At 35.7% G+C, this 14963-nt stretch overlaps 1 protein-coding gene across 2 annotated transcripts; it reads right to left on the reverse strand.

Annotated features, from left to right (window-relative positions):
• Window positions 1-491: 491 nt before the first annotated feature.
• On the reverse strand, window positions 492-14760 carry LOC136249216 (tyrosine-protein kinase receptor-like). Of its 2 annotated transcripts, XM_066041171.1 has the most exons (18): window positions 14677-14760; window positions 14593-14624; window positions 10184-11302; window positions 9751-9961; window positions 9510-9700; window positions 8083-8350; window positions 7864-7924; window positions 7747-7788; window positions 7651-7695; window positions 6102-6206; window positions 5958-6044; window positions 5236-5374; window positions 5095-5185; window positions 4006-4069; window positions 3837-3909; window positions 1528-1687; window positions 841-968; window positions 492-786 (listed from the first exon to the last, which is right to left on the reverse strand). In XM_066041171.1, coding segments are annotated over exons 1-18 (2856 nt in total). In that variant the 5' UTR covers window positions 14679-14760; the 3' UTR covers window positions 492-748. The 2 variants fall into 2 exon arrangements, with proteins under 2 accessions (XP_065897243.1, XP_065897242.1); XM_066041170.1 differs by having other exon boundaries at window positions 14593-14753.
• Window positions 14761-14963: the final 203 nt, after the last annotated feature.

Genomic DNA, 14963 nt, shown 5'->3' on the forward strand with positions numbered 1-14963 from the left:
TTAGAAATGTGAACAGTTACCAAGACTAGCAAAGGTAGAATTTGGCTCATCCTTTTTTTTAAAGAGATTGAGTGTAGAGTTTGTATTGCTCTACTTCATGATCATGTTATTCTAAATTTAGCAACAATCACTGTTGAAGTGCTCAAAGAAGAGTCTCCCAAGTTATGCGTCTGCTTATCTGATAAGATCAATGATGGTATATATGCGCTTCTCATCTTAAGGAGAAACTTTATAATCAAAAGCTTTTTACTGCTGGCCTCTGTGAAATAATTAAATATCAAAGAATGGTTTAGTATAATTGCTATTAAGAATAGAATTCATATCATAGTAAAGTTTCCTACTTATGTAGACTAAATTCACTAGTGCTGTAGTGTGAAAATGCTACATTCTTCATGTACTTCTCAGGCAGATTACAAATACTGTAATTCACTTTATTTTCATGATAAAATTGTTTTCGTATGATTTACGTGAATGACTACTCTATTAGAGTAGTTTGATCTTGTGTGAAAATTTTTGTACAAGCCTATTTTTAGCCATATATTCTTGGAAGTGCACAATAACACATAACTGACTATATAACTGAACCAATATTAGCCACATGTGATACATTGGTGATATCGCTAACTACTATAGCAATTTCAGATGATTACAGATGAATCATATTCAGTAGCAGTTGTAAATTTCTCAATATGCTTCAGTATTTCTGCAAACGTTGGTCTTTCCTCTGATTCAATCCTAGTACACTGGCTCACAAGATCAGCCAATGCCTTACAACGTTCAGCAGGGCTACAAAAATAACACATTTTCAAATTCAGTAACACTGATAGTTGATAATATTACCAGCTGAGCTGTAGCGTCCCATCACTGGCCATTTCCACAATGTCATGAATTTGAAGTCCCTCATATGGCGTCCCTCATATGGCGTTTCTCCAAATGTCATAATTTCCCATACTAGTACACCATACGACCTGCATATATATATATATAAAGAATATTAATTACATTAATGTATCCAGAATCCACTCATAAACCAAAATTTATACTATATACACATCATTTATTCATCAATGGTAGAGACACATTTCACTAACTATAAACAGCAATTATAATACAGCACCTCCTGTTCTCAAAATGATCGCATAAATGCTGCAATATTACATAATATAGCTAGTCAATATAAAAATTTATTTTTTTCTGTATTTTTCACATTTTAGTTACACATTCTGAGTCTGACTACCCTTCTCACAAGCTCCTACTGAGTGGGATAGCATTCACAGAATATAAAAGTGTAACTTGTACTGATGCATAATATTAGAAGTAGTATTGCAATAATTCTGGCTGTGCCAATTCTAAGTATCATGGTACACATCAAGCACCATGCATGGCTCCTGAAAACAGAATCCATATTAATGAGATTCTGCTGTCACTACTCACTCATCTAAGCAAGCAGTATGATAACACTATTAATTGTGATTCTATATTCACAACACACAATTACACTTTTAATCATTCTATTCATTGTCTCACCACACATCAGATGCTGAAGTAAACTTCCCATACAACAGTGACTCTGGAGCAAGCCACCTTACTGGTAGTACTGCACTAGTGACAACCTTGTAATAATCCTTTTCATGCACACCACGAGCCAAACCAAAATCTGATAATTTTGCTGTGAAATTCTCACCAACTATAAGAAAAATATACTGTAAAATTATAAGTATATATACATATATCCAGTACAATGCTGGGTACTAGATAATGGAAAATTTTTAAAAGGAGGTAGGGATTGATATGAGTACACATGCTACAAAACATAAGGAAACAAGCTCAAAGATAATACAGCTGAAATGAAAATGATGCAAAACAAAAAGTTAAGAAACAAGTCGAACAAGACTAACTTAGATAGCTACTTGCTAAAAACATAGATAGTATATTCTAAAAATGAGACACATTTTAATGCCCAGTCTCATTTCATGTTAGCCAAAAGTAGGCATTAAAAATATGTCTCACTTTAGTAAGTAGCCATCTAATCTTGTTCGACTTGTTTCTTTACTTTCTCTTGTGTAGATCAGCTGTAGTATTTTTGAGTTTGTTTCCTTAAATTTTGTAGCATGTGTATTATATCAATCCCCACTTCCTTTTGAAATTTTTAAATTGCTAGTTTGTTTACTTTTTACGTCTAGCTAGCTATGTTACACATTCACACTTCGTTAAAATCACGAGTAAGGCAGTGACTTGTGCCACAACTATCAAATATCCTGCAGGAAGAATAAGGAAGGCCAATAAATGATGAAAACAAACAGCATGGTGCAGTGGAAAAACATAATCAGAACAACAGATTTGTGAATCTGCCAACATTACCTTGGCTGTGTGAAATTTCTGGAGCCATACACCTGTAGGTGGCAGGCAGGCAAGCAAACAATGCAGGTGAATTTCAAATTTTTTTATAACCCACTGTATATCAAAACATTAGACTTTTGCTTCATTTAACCAAGGTACAGAGCAGTACTAATGCATTCCAGGTGGTTCATTATTGCAAAGCTGTTTGTTAAGTGCACGAAGCCATATGATTTCTTATCAATCCCCACTTATTAAGTACTACCGTACTTTTAATACAAGATACTCAAAAACACAACTACTGTATGAAGCCTCCATAATCTGGCACGTATTCATTGGTGACAAAAGTTGCATCAGATTAGTAAAGATGGTCGGTAATAGAGACTTTGTTGTATATAACTATGCACAGAATTTCAGTTGCCTTTTATTCGGGCTATAGTGGTGATTATTAAACAATACAGTCAAGATATTCTAATTGAGCAACCATGCAGTTCTCACAAATTCTCTATGAACAGTAGCTTCTGTAATTTGCTTTATTATTGTGCAAAAACAATTTTTGTGATAAAAATTTTCATGTAGAAATATTTTCATATGATTTATGTGAATGACTGCTCTATTAGAGTAATTCGATCTAGTGTAAAAATTTTCGTGTAAGAAATTTTCATGCAAGTTTTGCATACAAACATTATTTTACAACGAAAACAAGCAAATTATGGTATGTTGCTGTGGCAGCAGAACACATTCAACAATAGAACATTATCATGTACAGACCTCATACTATAGACTAGGGACAATACAGGATTTGAAACTACTAATGCATTACCTAAAAAACATCATGATACAGTGGTATATTGCAATAATAGAAAGCAGTGCATATATGTCAGATTTTCTCAAAGTCATACAGAAGATCTTCTCTTTTTCTAACTCTGTACACATCTGTGGTAATACTAATTCAATAATGTGGTTGTAAATTGGCATCTGCATTTCAATAATTATGTCAAACACAGCTATGTATGTAATAGTCAAGTTGATACACCCAATATAATTTTATTGTGATATACAATGTATCACATTAATGCCTGTATTACTGCCTTGAGTATATTTCTCAATATTAAAGGCATTTACTAAGCAACCTGTTAACAGATTTCAAGGAACCACAGAGAAAAAAAGCATCTTTCTTGCAGTGTTAAGTGTTTAATTACTGTATATAGCATGCCTCAGCTGGACCTCACCGGCTACAGAACTACCACTGCAAAAGTACTAAAGCGCTATCCATGTCAAAGTAGTCAACAAACTATATAATTATGAAACTGGTTAGTCTAACTACAAGTACATAAAATACAAATTTTAAAAATCGTCTATTACCATATGTGGCTTGGCAGGCAGTTAAATGAATGTTTACTGTAGCCTGTGTCTGATGTATAGCTGGCATAAGGATCTGGTCATAAGGAATATAGGATAGGACCTCCAGCTACCACCAAAAAATAGCTACTACTTACTCAGACAATTTCTTGCTGCTACATCACGATGAACATATTTGTTAGTTGTAAGATATTCCAAACCACTAGCAATCTGTTTATGAAAAACATATAATTTGATGAATATATGTACATAGACTAGATACACTACACAGGTAAACATACAACACAACATGCTTCTATTCCTTACATCATTTGCAATGTTGAAAGCTACACTGTCTGTGATTACACTTGTATCGTCATCATTAGTAGGTCTATAGGTCAAACAATGATGGGAGCTAGCAATGTTATAATAGTAAGGAGACACAGAGAACTACTATACAGTATGTTGAGGCTTCTCACAGTGGAATAGTGTCTCAAGATATTACACTGTTACCGTGTTGCCTCGAATTATGGTCGGTCTCGTATAAACTGTTTAGTCACCGGGGGTATACAGCATCATAACAAAATAAACGCTGGGTCTCAAATAAACATCTAGTGCAGTCAAGAATTCCGGGTGGTGTTATAAATGATGAAGTAAAGAACATTTTACGGAACATTTTATGTAATTCCTTTTAAGCTTGAATCTGTGAAATATGCTGAGGGAAACATCAAGGAGAGTACAACATCAAGGTATGAAGTAGACTCGTGAATGCTGATCAGGTATATAAACGCCGGTCTCGTAGAGTCACTGGTCTTGTTTAGTAACCGGGATAAAAAGTTGCTTGAAAGAAACAAACACCCAGGCTGTAATTTGAGACAGTACGGTAAACAGACTCATTGTTTACTAAGTTAAGCAGTGTTACAGTATAAATTAATGTCAACACAACTTCGATTGCTAATTAGAATTCTTCAAATTATACCACAGAAATAAGTCAATTGTTTAAAGGCTTTGATTTTTATTTTGATATAAAAGAGGAAAACTGCTATGCATGTACATGCAGACACTATGATAGTATTATATTATTTTGCACACTTGTCACCATTGTCCTTGACTTCTATTCAGACTAAGATGATGTACCATCTTTCCTTGGTTAAACACCACACCTTCAATAGTAGCTGCACTGAAGTGGTCCCATAATCAATTTCAAAAAATAAGGGCTTAAACATCATTTTTTGAACATCAAGAGGGGGTTGAGTTTGAATAGTTGCCACATTGATTTTTGGAATGAAGGTAATAAATGCCATGACGCTTAACCAAGTGAATATGGTATAAGATAAAACCCTTAAACTGAGATACAACAATAAAACCAAATTATAGCAACTAAACTATTACATGTCACACTTTAAGTCTACTAACTTATTGGCTTGTAAGAACCACTTGAGGTCACCATACTGCATTAGTTCTAGTATCATTAATGGAGCACCATCACTAGTGGCCTCACAATGTCCTATAGTGATCACAACATGTACTCAGTGATCATGTAGTGAGGACACATACCAAGTAAGCTGACTATGTTGGGATGAACAAATCTTTTCATTAAGTTAACTTCTTCCAAAAATCTTGAAATATCTTTTGGATTTCTACTAGTCAATGTCTTTACTGCCACCAGGACTGATCCTTGGATATCACAAATGTCCTACATATAAAAGAAAAAACCACATTAACAATACATGTGTAAAAGTGGCCAGCTGAGCGAATGGCTAGGGTTGCTTTATCACTGAGAAAGTTTATCATCATCACCATCAGAAATTAATCACTATGCATGCGTGCAGAGGACAAAAGATATCCACATCATTTCCATGATGGTTTTGCCATGTTGTGGCAGATATCAAATTCCAACTTAATAACCAATGTATTCATAAGTCATTACATAAGTGCATATGCAGGGTCTTCCCTAAAGAGCGGTGCAGCACCACTCTACTTTACTCAAACTTCTTTTGATGTGCTAAAAGAAATGTATATTATTAACAAATTGACTGATTTCGGAAGCAAATTGACAGTTTTACTGCTCTGCTGGGGAAAGCTCTGATATGTACATTAATACTTCATCTAGCACAATCCTATTGTTGTCCACGTTAAGCCTAGAACTACCACTATCCAACACATAAGTCTGAAAACTTAGACACATCCTAATAACAGACTAAAAGTAATGATAAAGAGATGCTCAGTAATGTGTAAACATTGTAGGTCAGACATACACAACTGGTATAGATACGTACCTTGGCTGACATTAGTAGAACTTTTCCAAATTGACCTTCTCCAATGTCACGCATGTAAATAAGTTTAGCTCTATCATAACTCCAATCCTATCAGTTAAATTAAGTGCATAAAATGTCCAAGTATATTTTCTGATGAGAACTTACATCTTGTCTTGAACAGTTAAAATTATAGTAGTCTTGCAGAGGAGCTGACATGCCATACTTCAGTGTGCTATCACCATTTGTGTCCTTTTGTAAATCTGACATTTCCTATTGCCACAAAACAATGAAAACATACACACCGTACACAGAAAAAAATTAATGGACAAGCCAACAAATATTTTTTTTAAATATGGAAGTTTTGAAATCAATAGCAAATCACATGTACAAAAATGGTCACTTTTAGATCAATTGTTTTTTTTTGTTTTTTTTTTTTGAAATCAAGGCACATGGTAGTGTGTTGTGTGGCCAAGGAAGCAGGAATGCACACTCACAAATATATTAATAGAGAAAGACTTTTTCATGCTCACTTAGCCCAGTGGTCCGTGGTCTCTCTGAACTACTTTAGCAGTGGAATTGCAAGTAGGGCAAGCTACACGCCAAATTTAAACCCATTCCTTTGACAATATACGTCACCAAAATTTTTACATTATTCTTCTTTATGTGGCATAGATTTCTTCTTTTTCCATACACTTTGCAACAATCACTCAATTGCTATGAGATATGGTGCTCCATACACTACCAAGTTTGGCAAAAATCCAACAAAGGTACAAACACTTATCCATACTAAAAATGGTTTTGTCACAGCTACAAGGTAAACCAGTTATCAGAATAGTGTAAAATTGGGTCAAATAGTCTAATAGAACAGTCTCCCAGAGTTATTTACCTTTACTTCAGTTACTACTAATAGGGCCACAGTGCTGTACTATTGAAGGTGTATTACTACTATTAAACATTGGTACATAACTTGTAATAACTTGCCGGAATTTTTAATGGAAATCAAACATATTGTTACTGGTTACATTTTTCATTAACTTTATTTTACTATTAAACTGCTATCTGAAATTTTGGATACTGCACAACTATCCTTGAATGCACAAGGGGCAAAGAGATCAACATCACTTTAGAAGATGGAGAGACTTGACAAAGAACAGGCCTTACTAATAAAAGGCATGTATATTATATTGTAAGGTTGTAATGCTATTTGACAGTACAGTCATATTTAAAGAGTACTGCTGTATGATGTTAATAATAGTACTACAGTACTCCATTATCAATTTGGCTTGCTATTTGGCACATGCTAAAAGAGTCCCAAATGCAAATTTTGGTACCTGTTTACAAGTAGATCCAATAAATTGTGAAGAGTGGCAAACAAATAATTAGAAATTTGTTGTCAAGCCTATATACTGTGTCCACAAGTAGATACTGTGTTTATAAAGATGGGATGCTGCAACTGGTTCATCAACAAGGGAACTTTAATACACACAATAGCTAATTACACTGTGGCCAAGGCTGTGGTGATGGTGAACGATAATGTGGTGTCAGCCCAGAACAAAGTGGCATTCATGACATGCAGTGATGTTAAAGCATTTAATGGTGCCACTACTGAAGTACCAAATTTTGAATACTTGAATAATGATTGGTATTGGTTAAAGTGATATTGCAGGACCTATACAATTACATTAGTGGTAATTTGATGCATGTAAAATCTTACTATATTTTGTTGCACATCTTTATTAGTTGGATGTAGCACCTCATACTAAAACACCACAAAGTGAAAAATCAATGTTGTATAGTATACAGGTCTCACTGGATTGGCAACTCCAACTGTAGTCTTGTCAATCTCATCTTCCTATACATAATAAAATGGAACAGTCATATCAAGGAATGTATGTGTAGTATAATACAAAAAAATGTCACTGTGTACCTGATCAATGGTGAAATTAGTACTGACCACTGTCTCCATACCCACTTCATACTGCAAGTGTCTATCAACAGAATTTAAATCTTTAACAATGTATGACAAATTTAGAACTGTGAGGGAAAACATATAGGAAACTCTATGAGAGGTAAAAAGTGCATATCCGTGTCATTAACATAAATCTCAAGTGCATTGTACTAATCAATAGCTATGTCTGTCACTTACGACTGTTTGTGGTGATAATGGTGATAATGGTGATAATAGAATACTGTCACAATCAACATCACCACTACCATACTCATGATAACAGCACAAACAGAGATCACAATTCCAAAAATAGCACCAGCTGACAATGATGACTCATCATCAGTTGAGTCAGTAGCAACAGTGATATTATAAGTATCATTCATCATTGACATGAACAAATCCAAGTATCTTGTTAAAATTGTTGTAGAGCTGAGGTTGAATAACTGATCAGGAGCTGGAATAATTTCTAAATTACAATAAGACAATAATCACAGTCAAAGGATATATTATTAGAAATACATGTCTGGGAACCAAAATACTACAGATGTATAAACTAAACCAAACTATTCCACTGGCAAATTGAATGACTAAACAATTTATTAGTTGGTATTATGGTCGCACATAATTATCACTATAAGTGGTGATTATTAATTAACACCTAAAATACTGTATACACGCATGAGAGAAAGCAATTAACATTTGCATGTAGGTATAAGGATTATAACACAGTGATCTTCTGAAGAATAAGACCACTGAACATTAAACATTTACACTAGACATATAGCTGTACTGTATGTGTATAATTTTCCTTGGGGAATTATTCACCCCCTGGGAACATCGGCATACCGTCTGCCCAGCAACAATAAATAAATAAATAATACCAGGAGTTCATGCTTATGGGCTTTACCAGAGCTAAACGACATAACATTTTGTCAAAAGGAAAAGATGACAAATTCATATTTCGTCAGCTTTGACGAATTAACTGTTGACGAAAATCAAGAAATCATATATCTAAACATGTACTTATATAGAGACACATGTTGATGTTTGATGAATATTTGTTGACGAATTTAACTGATTCATTAAATTCATCAACTTTTTCTTTTGTCAAAATTTCCTGTCATACAGATAACCAAAAAACACATTACAGTGTGTTGCTAATGTGTTTAGTTACTGTAAGGCTTCCATTGTTTCTTAATGTGTTTATTATTGAAATTTGTGTCACATATTAGCATGTCACACCACCTATTATGTCACACTAGTCATTCAGTGCTTGAAATAAACAGGCAGAAACGTAAGACATAGTGTCTGAACAAAAGCATAATTGATCAGACACTTGTACTAGCTTGCTCGGACATCAACAATTTTTTTTTACCTTGAAACACTGTCAAGTCTGATGTATTTTGTCTGGATGAATTTTTACCAATAGTGAGTACATTATGATAGGACATTATGCCCAACGAAAATGGAACATGCTCGGACAAACACCAGTTTTGGTCAGAAAATGTCAGATGTCTGACCACTATTTCAAGCACTGGTCATTTGATTTACATACGAAGTAACAATGAGGAAGTGTATATATATATGTATATGTATATATGGATGTGAGTGTGCTGTTCTTTTACCATAAATGTCATCAATACTTGCATTAATTATCAGTTCCTCTAGTAGGCAGTCTCCTCCTATACCAAATGTTATCACAGAAGCTATAGAAATTGGTTCCAATAGGACAATATCATTATTCATAAACAGACTGGTTAGTGTAGGAGATAATGTGGCCACCAAAAATGGAAGCAAATATTCAACATCACTTGACCTGTGCAATTTCTAACATTATATCATCAGTACAAATAAACGCATAAATACCTGTTAATGAACCTTGTGACTGCAGTTACATTACCCATGTTGTTCACAAACAATACTGCACAATGATTTGAAGAACTATCATTACTGAACAATACAGCAGTGCTGTAGGCAAATAATGTGTTATTTAAAGTAACAATGTTGGCTGTGACTTCTCCATATATTGGATGTGATAACAATATCCAATCCATGTCAGTGTCGGCGAAATACTTTTCTACAAAAACACATGTATCAAGTAGTTCATCACAATCCCAAAGGATGAATGTCTGTGTATGACTAAGCTAAGATAATAACAATTTTTTTGAAATATTTGCTATAGATAGTTAACTATTACGTACAATTATGTGATGGGTTTCAACAATTTAAGGAAGAAAATATTAGCCTATATAGTTAAGTGAACTAAGCACCCCCTAATACAACTGGTTATTATAATCACCTTCTTTATAGCAGTCAAGACCATTGGGAGCTAGTGAAGTATCAGGTGGACAGGAACACTCAAATGATGACTCATTTAACATGTTACAGTAGTAGGTACAACCACATGACTCAAGAAATAGCTCAACATATCCATCACCATCATTGTATCCTATCAGTGGCCATGGAGGATTAGGCCAAGAATAACCTCCTTCACCAGGAATAGTTTCCCCAAACACAGTTATCGATCCACCAGTGTACCCTCCCCCACCACCTCCACCATTACAGCCTCCACCTCCTCCCCCAAATCCACCATGAGTATCAGTAAACAGTAGTGATTCAGAAACAATAGTTCTTACATATTCACTGCAATCTTCTCCACCATAAGCATTACGGCTCAGAGGATCAGGATCTGATGCTCTTGGAAAAAATCCATCTGAATAATACCCAGCACCGGGAGCTGCTGAATCTCTAAATGTCCTGGTACCAATACTGCCAACTGGCGATTGAGATGGACTTTCATAAACATGGCCATATGAAAAGTTCTGATAGATTATTTCCATTTCATCAAAATCATTATACATTATGTTAGATATTGAGAAGAAAGAGGTTAAATTAAATATAGCCCCAGAGCCTCCTCCACCAGGAGCAATTACAATTGGAGAATACCTAATATTTACATTTTCTAATAAACTGGCACCTCCACCACCTCCCCCTCCATCAAAGAAAATGTATTCATTATTCGATATGTCGCTATAGGTTGTATACCACAGATTCTCACAAGCTACCCTATCATTTGCTAGTTGACAAACATCAACATCTTGGTGACCATCACAAGCACTAACTCCTTGTTGTCCTACTAAAATTCGAAGCCTTTCACCTCTTCTAAACTGAACTGCATTCCTAGCAATCACCCCCAGTCCACTATAGTTAGAACACACTCCATGACCACCACTGGCCCCTGCAATAGTCACTGTGTAGTTACCACTTCTGGGGACAACAAATATCTGAGATCCTCTGGTGCCTTCATTAAGTAGATGACCACACACAAGTGATCCATTGTTACAGTAATGTTGTATACACTCCATCATTGTTGGTCCTTCTCTACCCCTGCTACCACACATTGTGAACCTGTAGGTGGCTGTAGGGGTGATAGAAACAGCACATGTACATAGATATGTGTAGTCACTCATTCTGAAGTTCAATATAGAACTACAATCTGCTGGTCATTTATCGCACGAGTAATAATTCAGATTTATGGTGATGTGTCCATTAACATGTAATTCCGATTGCATTTTGAGATTTAGTAAAATCATTTGTAAACATAGCTGTAAACTTAACTGCGCACATATCTATATCTACAAATATAAGGAAAAATTAAACCCATGCATACAGCATCATAAAACTGATGGCACCAGAGGTAATATTATTGACTGAATGTGTGCCCCAGCTATCGATTACTGACTCGAAGCGAAGTGGTCATTACACTTCGCCTTCAGCTATGATCAGCCTGTTTTACATAACAAATGAAGAACAGTAGGAGAAGGCCTCTGCAATCAATCCAGTCACCACAAAAATATGAAAGATTTGCATGCCCGAAAATATCAGTTACCGACTTGAAAGTGAAGTGGCCATTACACTTTTCTTTCAGCTATGTTCAGCCTGTTACACAACGTTAAAATGAAGAACAATAAGAGAAGCACCTCTGCAATCAATCCAGTTTCCACGGAAAATACGGACCATTCTCATTAATAGGGAAGCCATCGTGCTAGCTACCATGAATTGACACCTTGAGCCTGTTGGCAGAAAGAAACGGGAGGACAAAGTTAAGTTCATGATGCATACATTGTATGTACTGTGGTATCCCAAAAAGCACCTGTCGGGCTGAAGCAACATCAAACAGTGGAAACGTCAAGCCTATAGCCTTAGCTGTTATCAAATTATGCTGTCTAAAGGAATCAGGCAGTTAGTCAGTCAGCAGAAAATTCCACTGAATAATAAAATTTGTAGCAATCTATTGGAAACATTTAGGGTTGTACTGAAGGCACCTTTGGCCTTGGTTATACCACTGCCAAGGCACCAGGACAGTAGGTTTTTGGGTGATATTTTTGGCCAGAAAAACCCAAATCTCCATGATCCCTAATATAAAGTACTAACATACTGTATGATATTTGCAAACACAACTGCACATATCGACGTACATATGGTCATTATGCATATAACGTCCGGTTATAAATTTCAGGTTATCAAATGTCAGGCACATCACAACATAACAGTTCTAGAAATTTCTGAAGGGAATATTCTATTGTAGTTATCAAAGCTTGGATGCAAGGGTCTGCTGAAAAAGTTTTAATGTTACAATTCTTAGATGCAGAAATTTTAGTATGAGATATTTAGAGCTATGGCTGTAGCAATAATAACTGTGGTGATCAGGATGGAGAGGGGTTTCAATTCAGTTTGGCATGTGCCTAGACTGCACGTTGCCGCATCATAAGGTTCAAATTCCTGCTGTTCTGCAGTGGCTGTGGTATAACTGAACATTTGATATCCCATATTAACAGGCTAAAAAGAAGCACGAGTATGACTACTCTCGCATATGAAAGCTTTGGCAGTAACGTTTTGCAACTCACAGTTTTATAGGAATATAATATTATGTACTATGTAGTACAGTGGCTTGACCTTTGTCATGAGAGCAGTACAGATCATGTGTTTAGCTACTTATAATATGTAACATGGTAATACCTATAACTTGTCAGCTATCTCAGGCTCTGCTGTCTCTGCACAAGTCAAGATATTGGATTGAAGCAACAATATATTAGATAGAGCCTTTGTATTTGTTACTGGCAAAGATTTCTACTGAAGATCTACTTAGCCAAAGGAGTATCATTCCAATACTACAATCTGGTGACTGAAAATCAATGAACAAGACCAATTTTAGGCAATGGACAACGTGCGGTCAAGCTGTTTTCCCAGGATGATAAAAGTTCCACATGAGTTAAGTCTGAAACTCATGATCATTTACAATCTTGTACAACCTGTTTTATAGGATCTCAAAATGTTATCTAGTCGTAAATTTTCATATGATATTTGTATACTATATCTGTAAAATTTGGTGCAAATAGCTAGCACTGCTTGTCTTCCCTTTGGAGTATATTCCTGTGGTCAGTCTTCATCTGATCCTCAAGTTGTGCAGTATGTAGCTACAATTGCATGAGGATTCATTATCAGTCTTTTGATCATTGTGCTTGTCAGTATACTATTGCTATGCTGTTATCCAATATAACAGACAATCAAAAATGGAAAATCAATAATCACTAACAACAAATCCGCTGTTGCAGATCAGAGTATAGCTATACTGGAGTGATAGTTAACCCCTTGACAGTGACAGCATGTTTAGTGTCATTTGGATCATTGTATGACAAAGGAAACACTTTTATCTGGCTGGTGAAACTATAACTATACGCCTTAAACTTGATATAATACCTGCCAGACATTTTTGTAGTGCTAGCTACTCACACACATGGCATGCCGATCAATAAAAGTTCACCAGACCTCTCAACACTCACGGTTTCACTGTGAGACTCAAGTTTTTGGGCCTCTTCTCAAGGTCTCACGGTTAGGTGCTAATTTCTCAAGGTCTCGCTCCAGATCTCAAGAATTCTCAAGGTTTTCACCTATAAATAAAATTCAAACCCACAATCGAAAACTTTTCGTCAACTCAATATAAGAAATGGTACTCACGTGATAAATATTAATTTATGGCGCTCAAATCTATAAAAGACTGGAGCCAACCTGAACCCCAAGATTGTATTTCAGCATTGTGAGGTGACTTCTCATTTTTGTTTAGTAGTAAATAAGTTTTTCTAGCATTAATCAACTTTGAATAGACTTGGTTACTAAGATAGACAGTGGGAAATATATCACGTGCCAGAGCAGAGGCCAGATCCGGACCTAGTGAAAGGATTAGTGATACCTACAATCATTACAAAGATAGGCATAAAGCTGAATAAGCAGATTATGATTCACGTGATACTACGCCATGCTTGGAATTCCAGGTTGCTTATATTCTATGTGTAGATTAACACCATAGAGCATAGAAATAAGCTGCAAATAACAGCAGTATACATGTAGTATATAGCTAGTTCATGCTTGTTGACAGTCTTTATTAATAAAATGTGTGTGCGTGTGAACCCCACTGTTGCATGAGGCCATGCACTTGGGGTGTCTCAAGGTTAACCCCAGTTCCAAGTTGAGAGGTCTGGTTCACTGAAGCGCAACTAATGATGAATATTCTTGGGAAAAATATGTTAATACTCGTCAATAATTCGCATCAGAGATCGCGATTAATCCTCCAGTGGATTGATCCTCGGATTGATCTTAACAGGATAGGCATAGCGCACGGGCAGTCTATGTACTTACGTAGCTACATACCTTGGTTCACAGCACTATCCACCATCAATCCCCTGTAAACAGCAAACAAAATACAGAAGAACAAAGTCATCTTGGATCATTTACATAACAAAAGGTTGATATACGGTCTTCTTGCTTTAACACCTCATCTTCCTCACGTCTTGATGTACGGAGTGTACACCCTAAGGTATCCGGCCGAATTGCATGCACGTGCGCCGCACAATGAGGCCTGCGCCGATACCGCATAATCATTGAATACGAATTTAATGCAACAACACTGATGTTCAAGATGAATCTTGGCACCACAACTGAGTGCAATAAAGAAGTTGTGACCTTACCAATGAAATAGCATTATTAAATGTAGAGGGTGAATGGTTGGGAATGAATGTACA

Source organism: Dysidea avara, chromosome 3 (assembly GCF_963678975.1).
Source record: "Dysidea avara chromosome 3, odDysAvar1.4, whole genome shotgun sequence".
NCBI lineage: Eukaryota > Metazoa > Porifera > Demospongiae > Dictyoceratida > Dysideidae > Dysidea > Dysidea avara.

Coding starts and splice junctions, on each gene's coding strand:
- LOC136249216 (XM_066041170.1), bottom strand. CDS start 14,662: ATGACTTTGTTCTTCTGTATTTTGTTTGCTGTTTACAGGGGATTGATG. Junction 9,962..10,183: donor TCTTGACTGCTATAAAGAAG/GTGATTATAATA, acceptor GTGTTTTTGTAG/AAAAGTATTTCGCCGACACT. Junction 787..840: donor GGGACGCTACAGCTCAGCTG/GTAATATTATCA, acceptor TTATTTTTGTAG/CCCTGCTGAACGTTGTAAGG.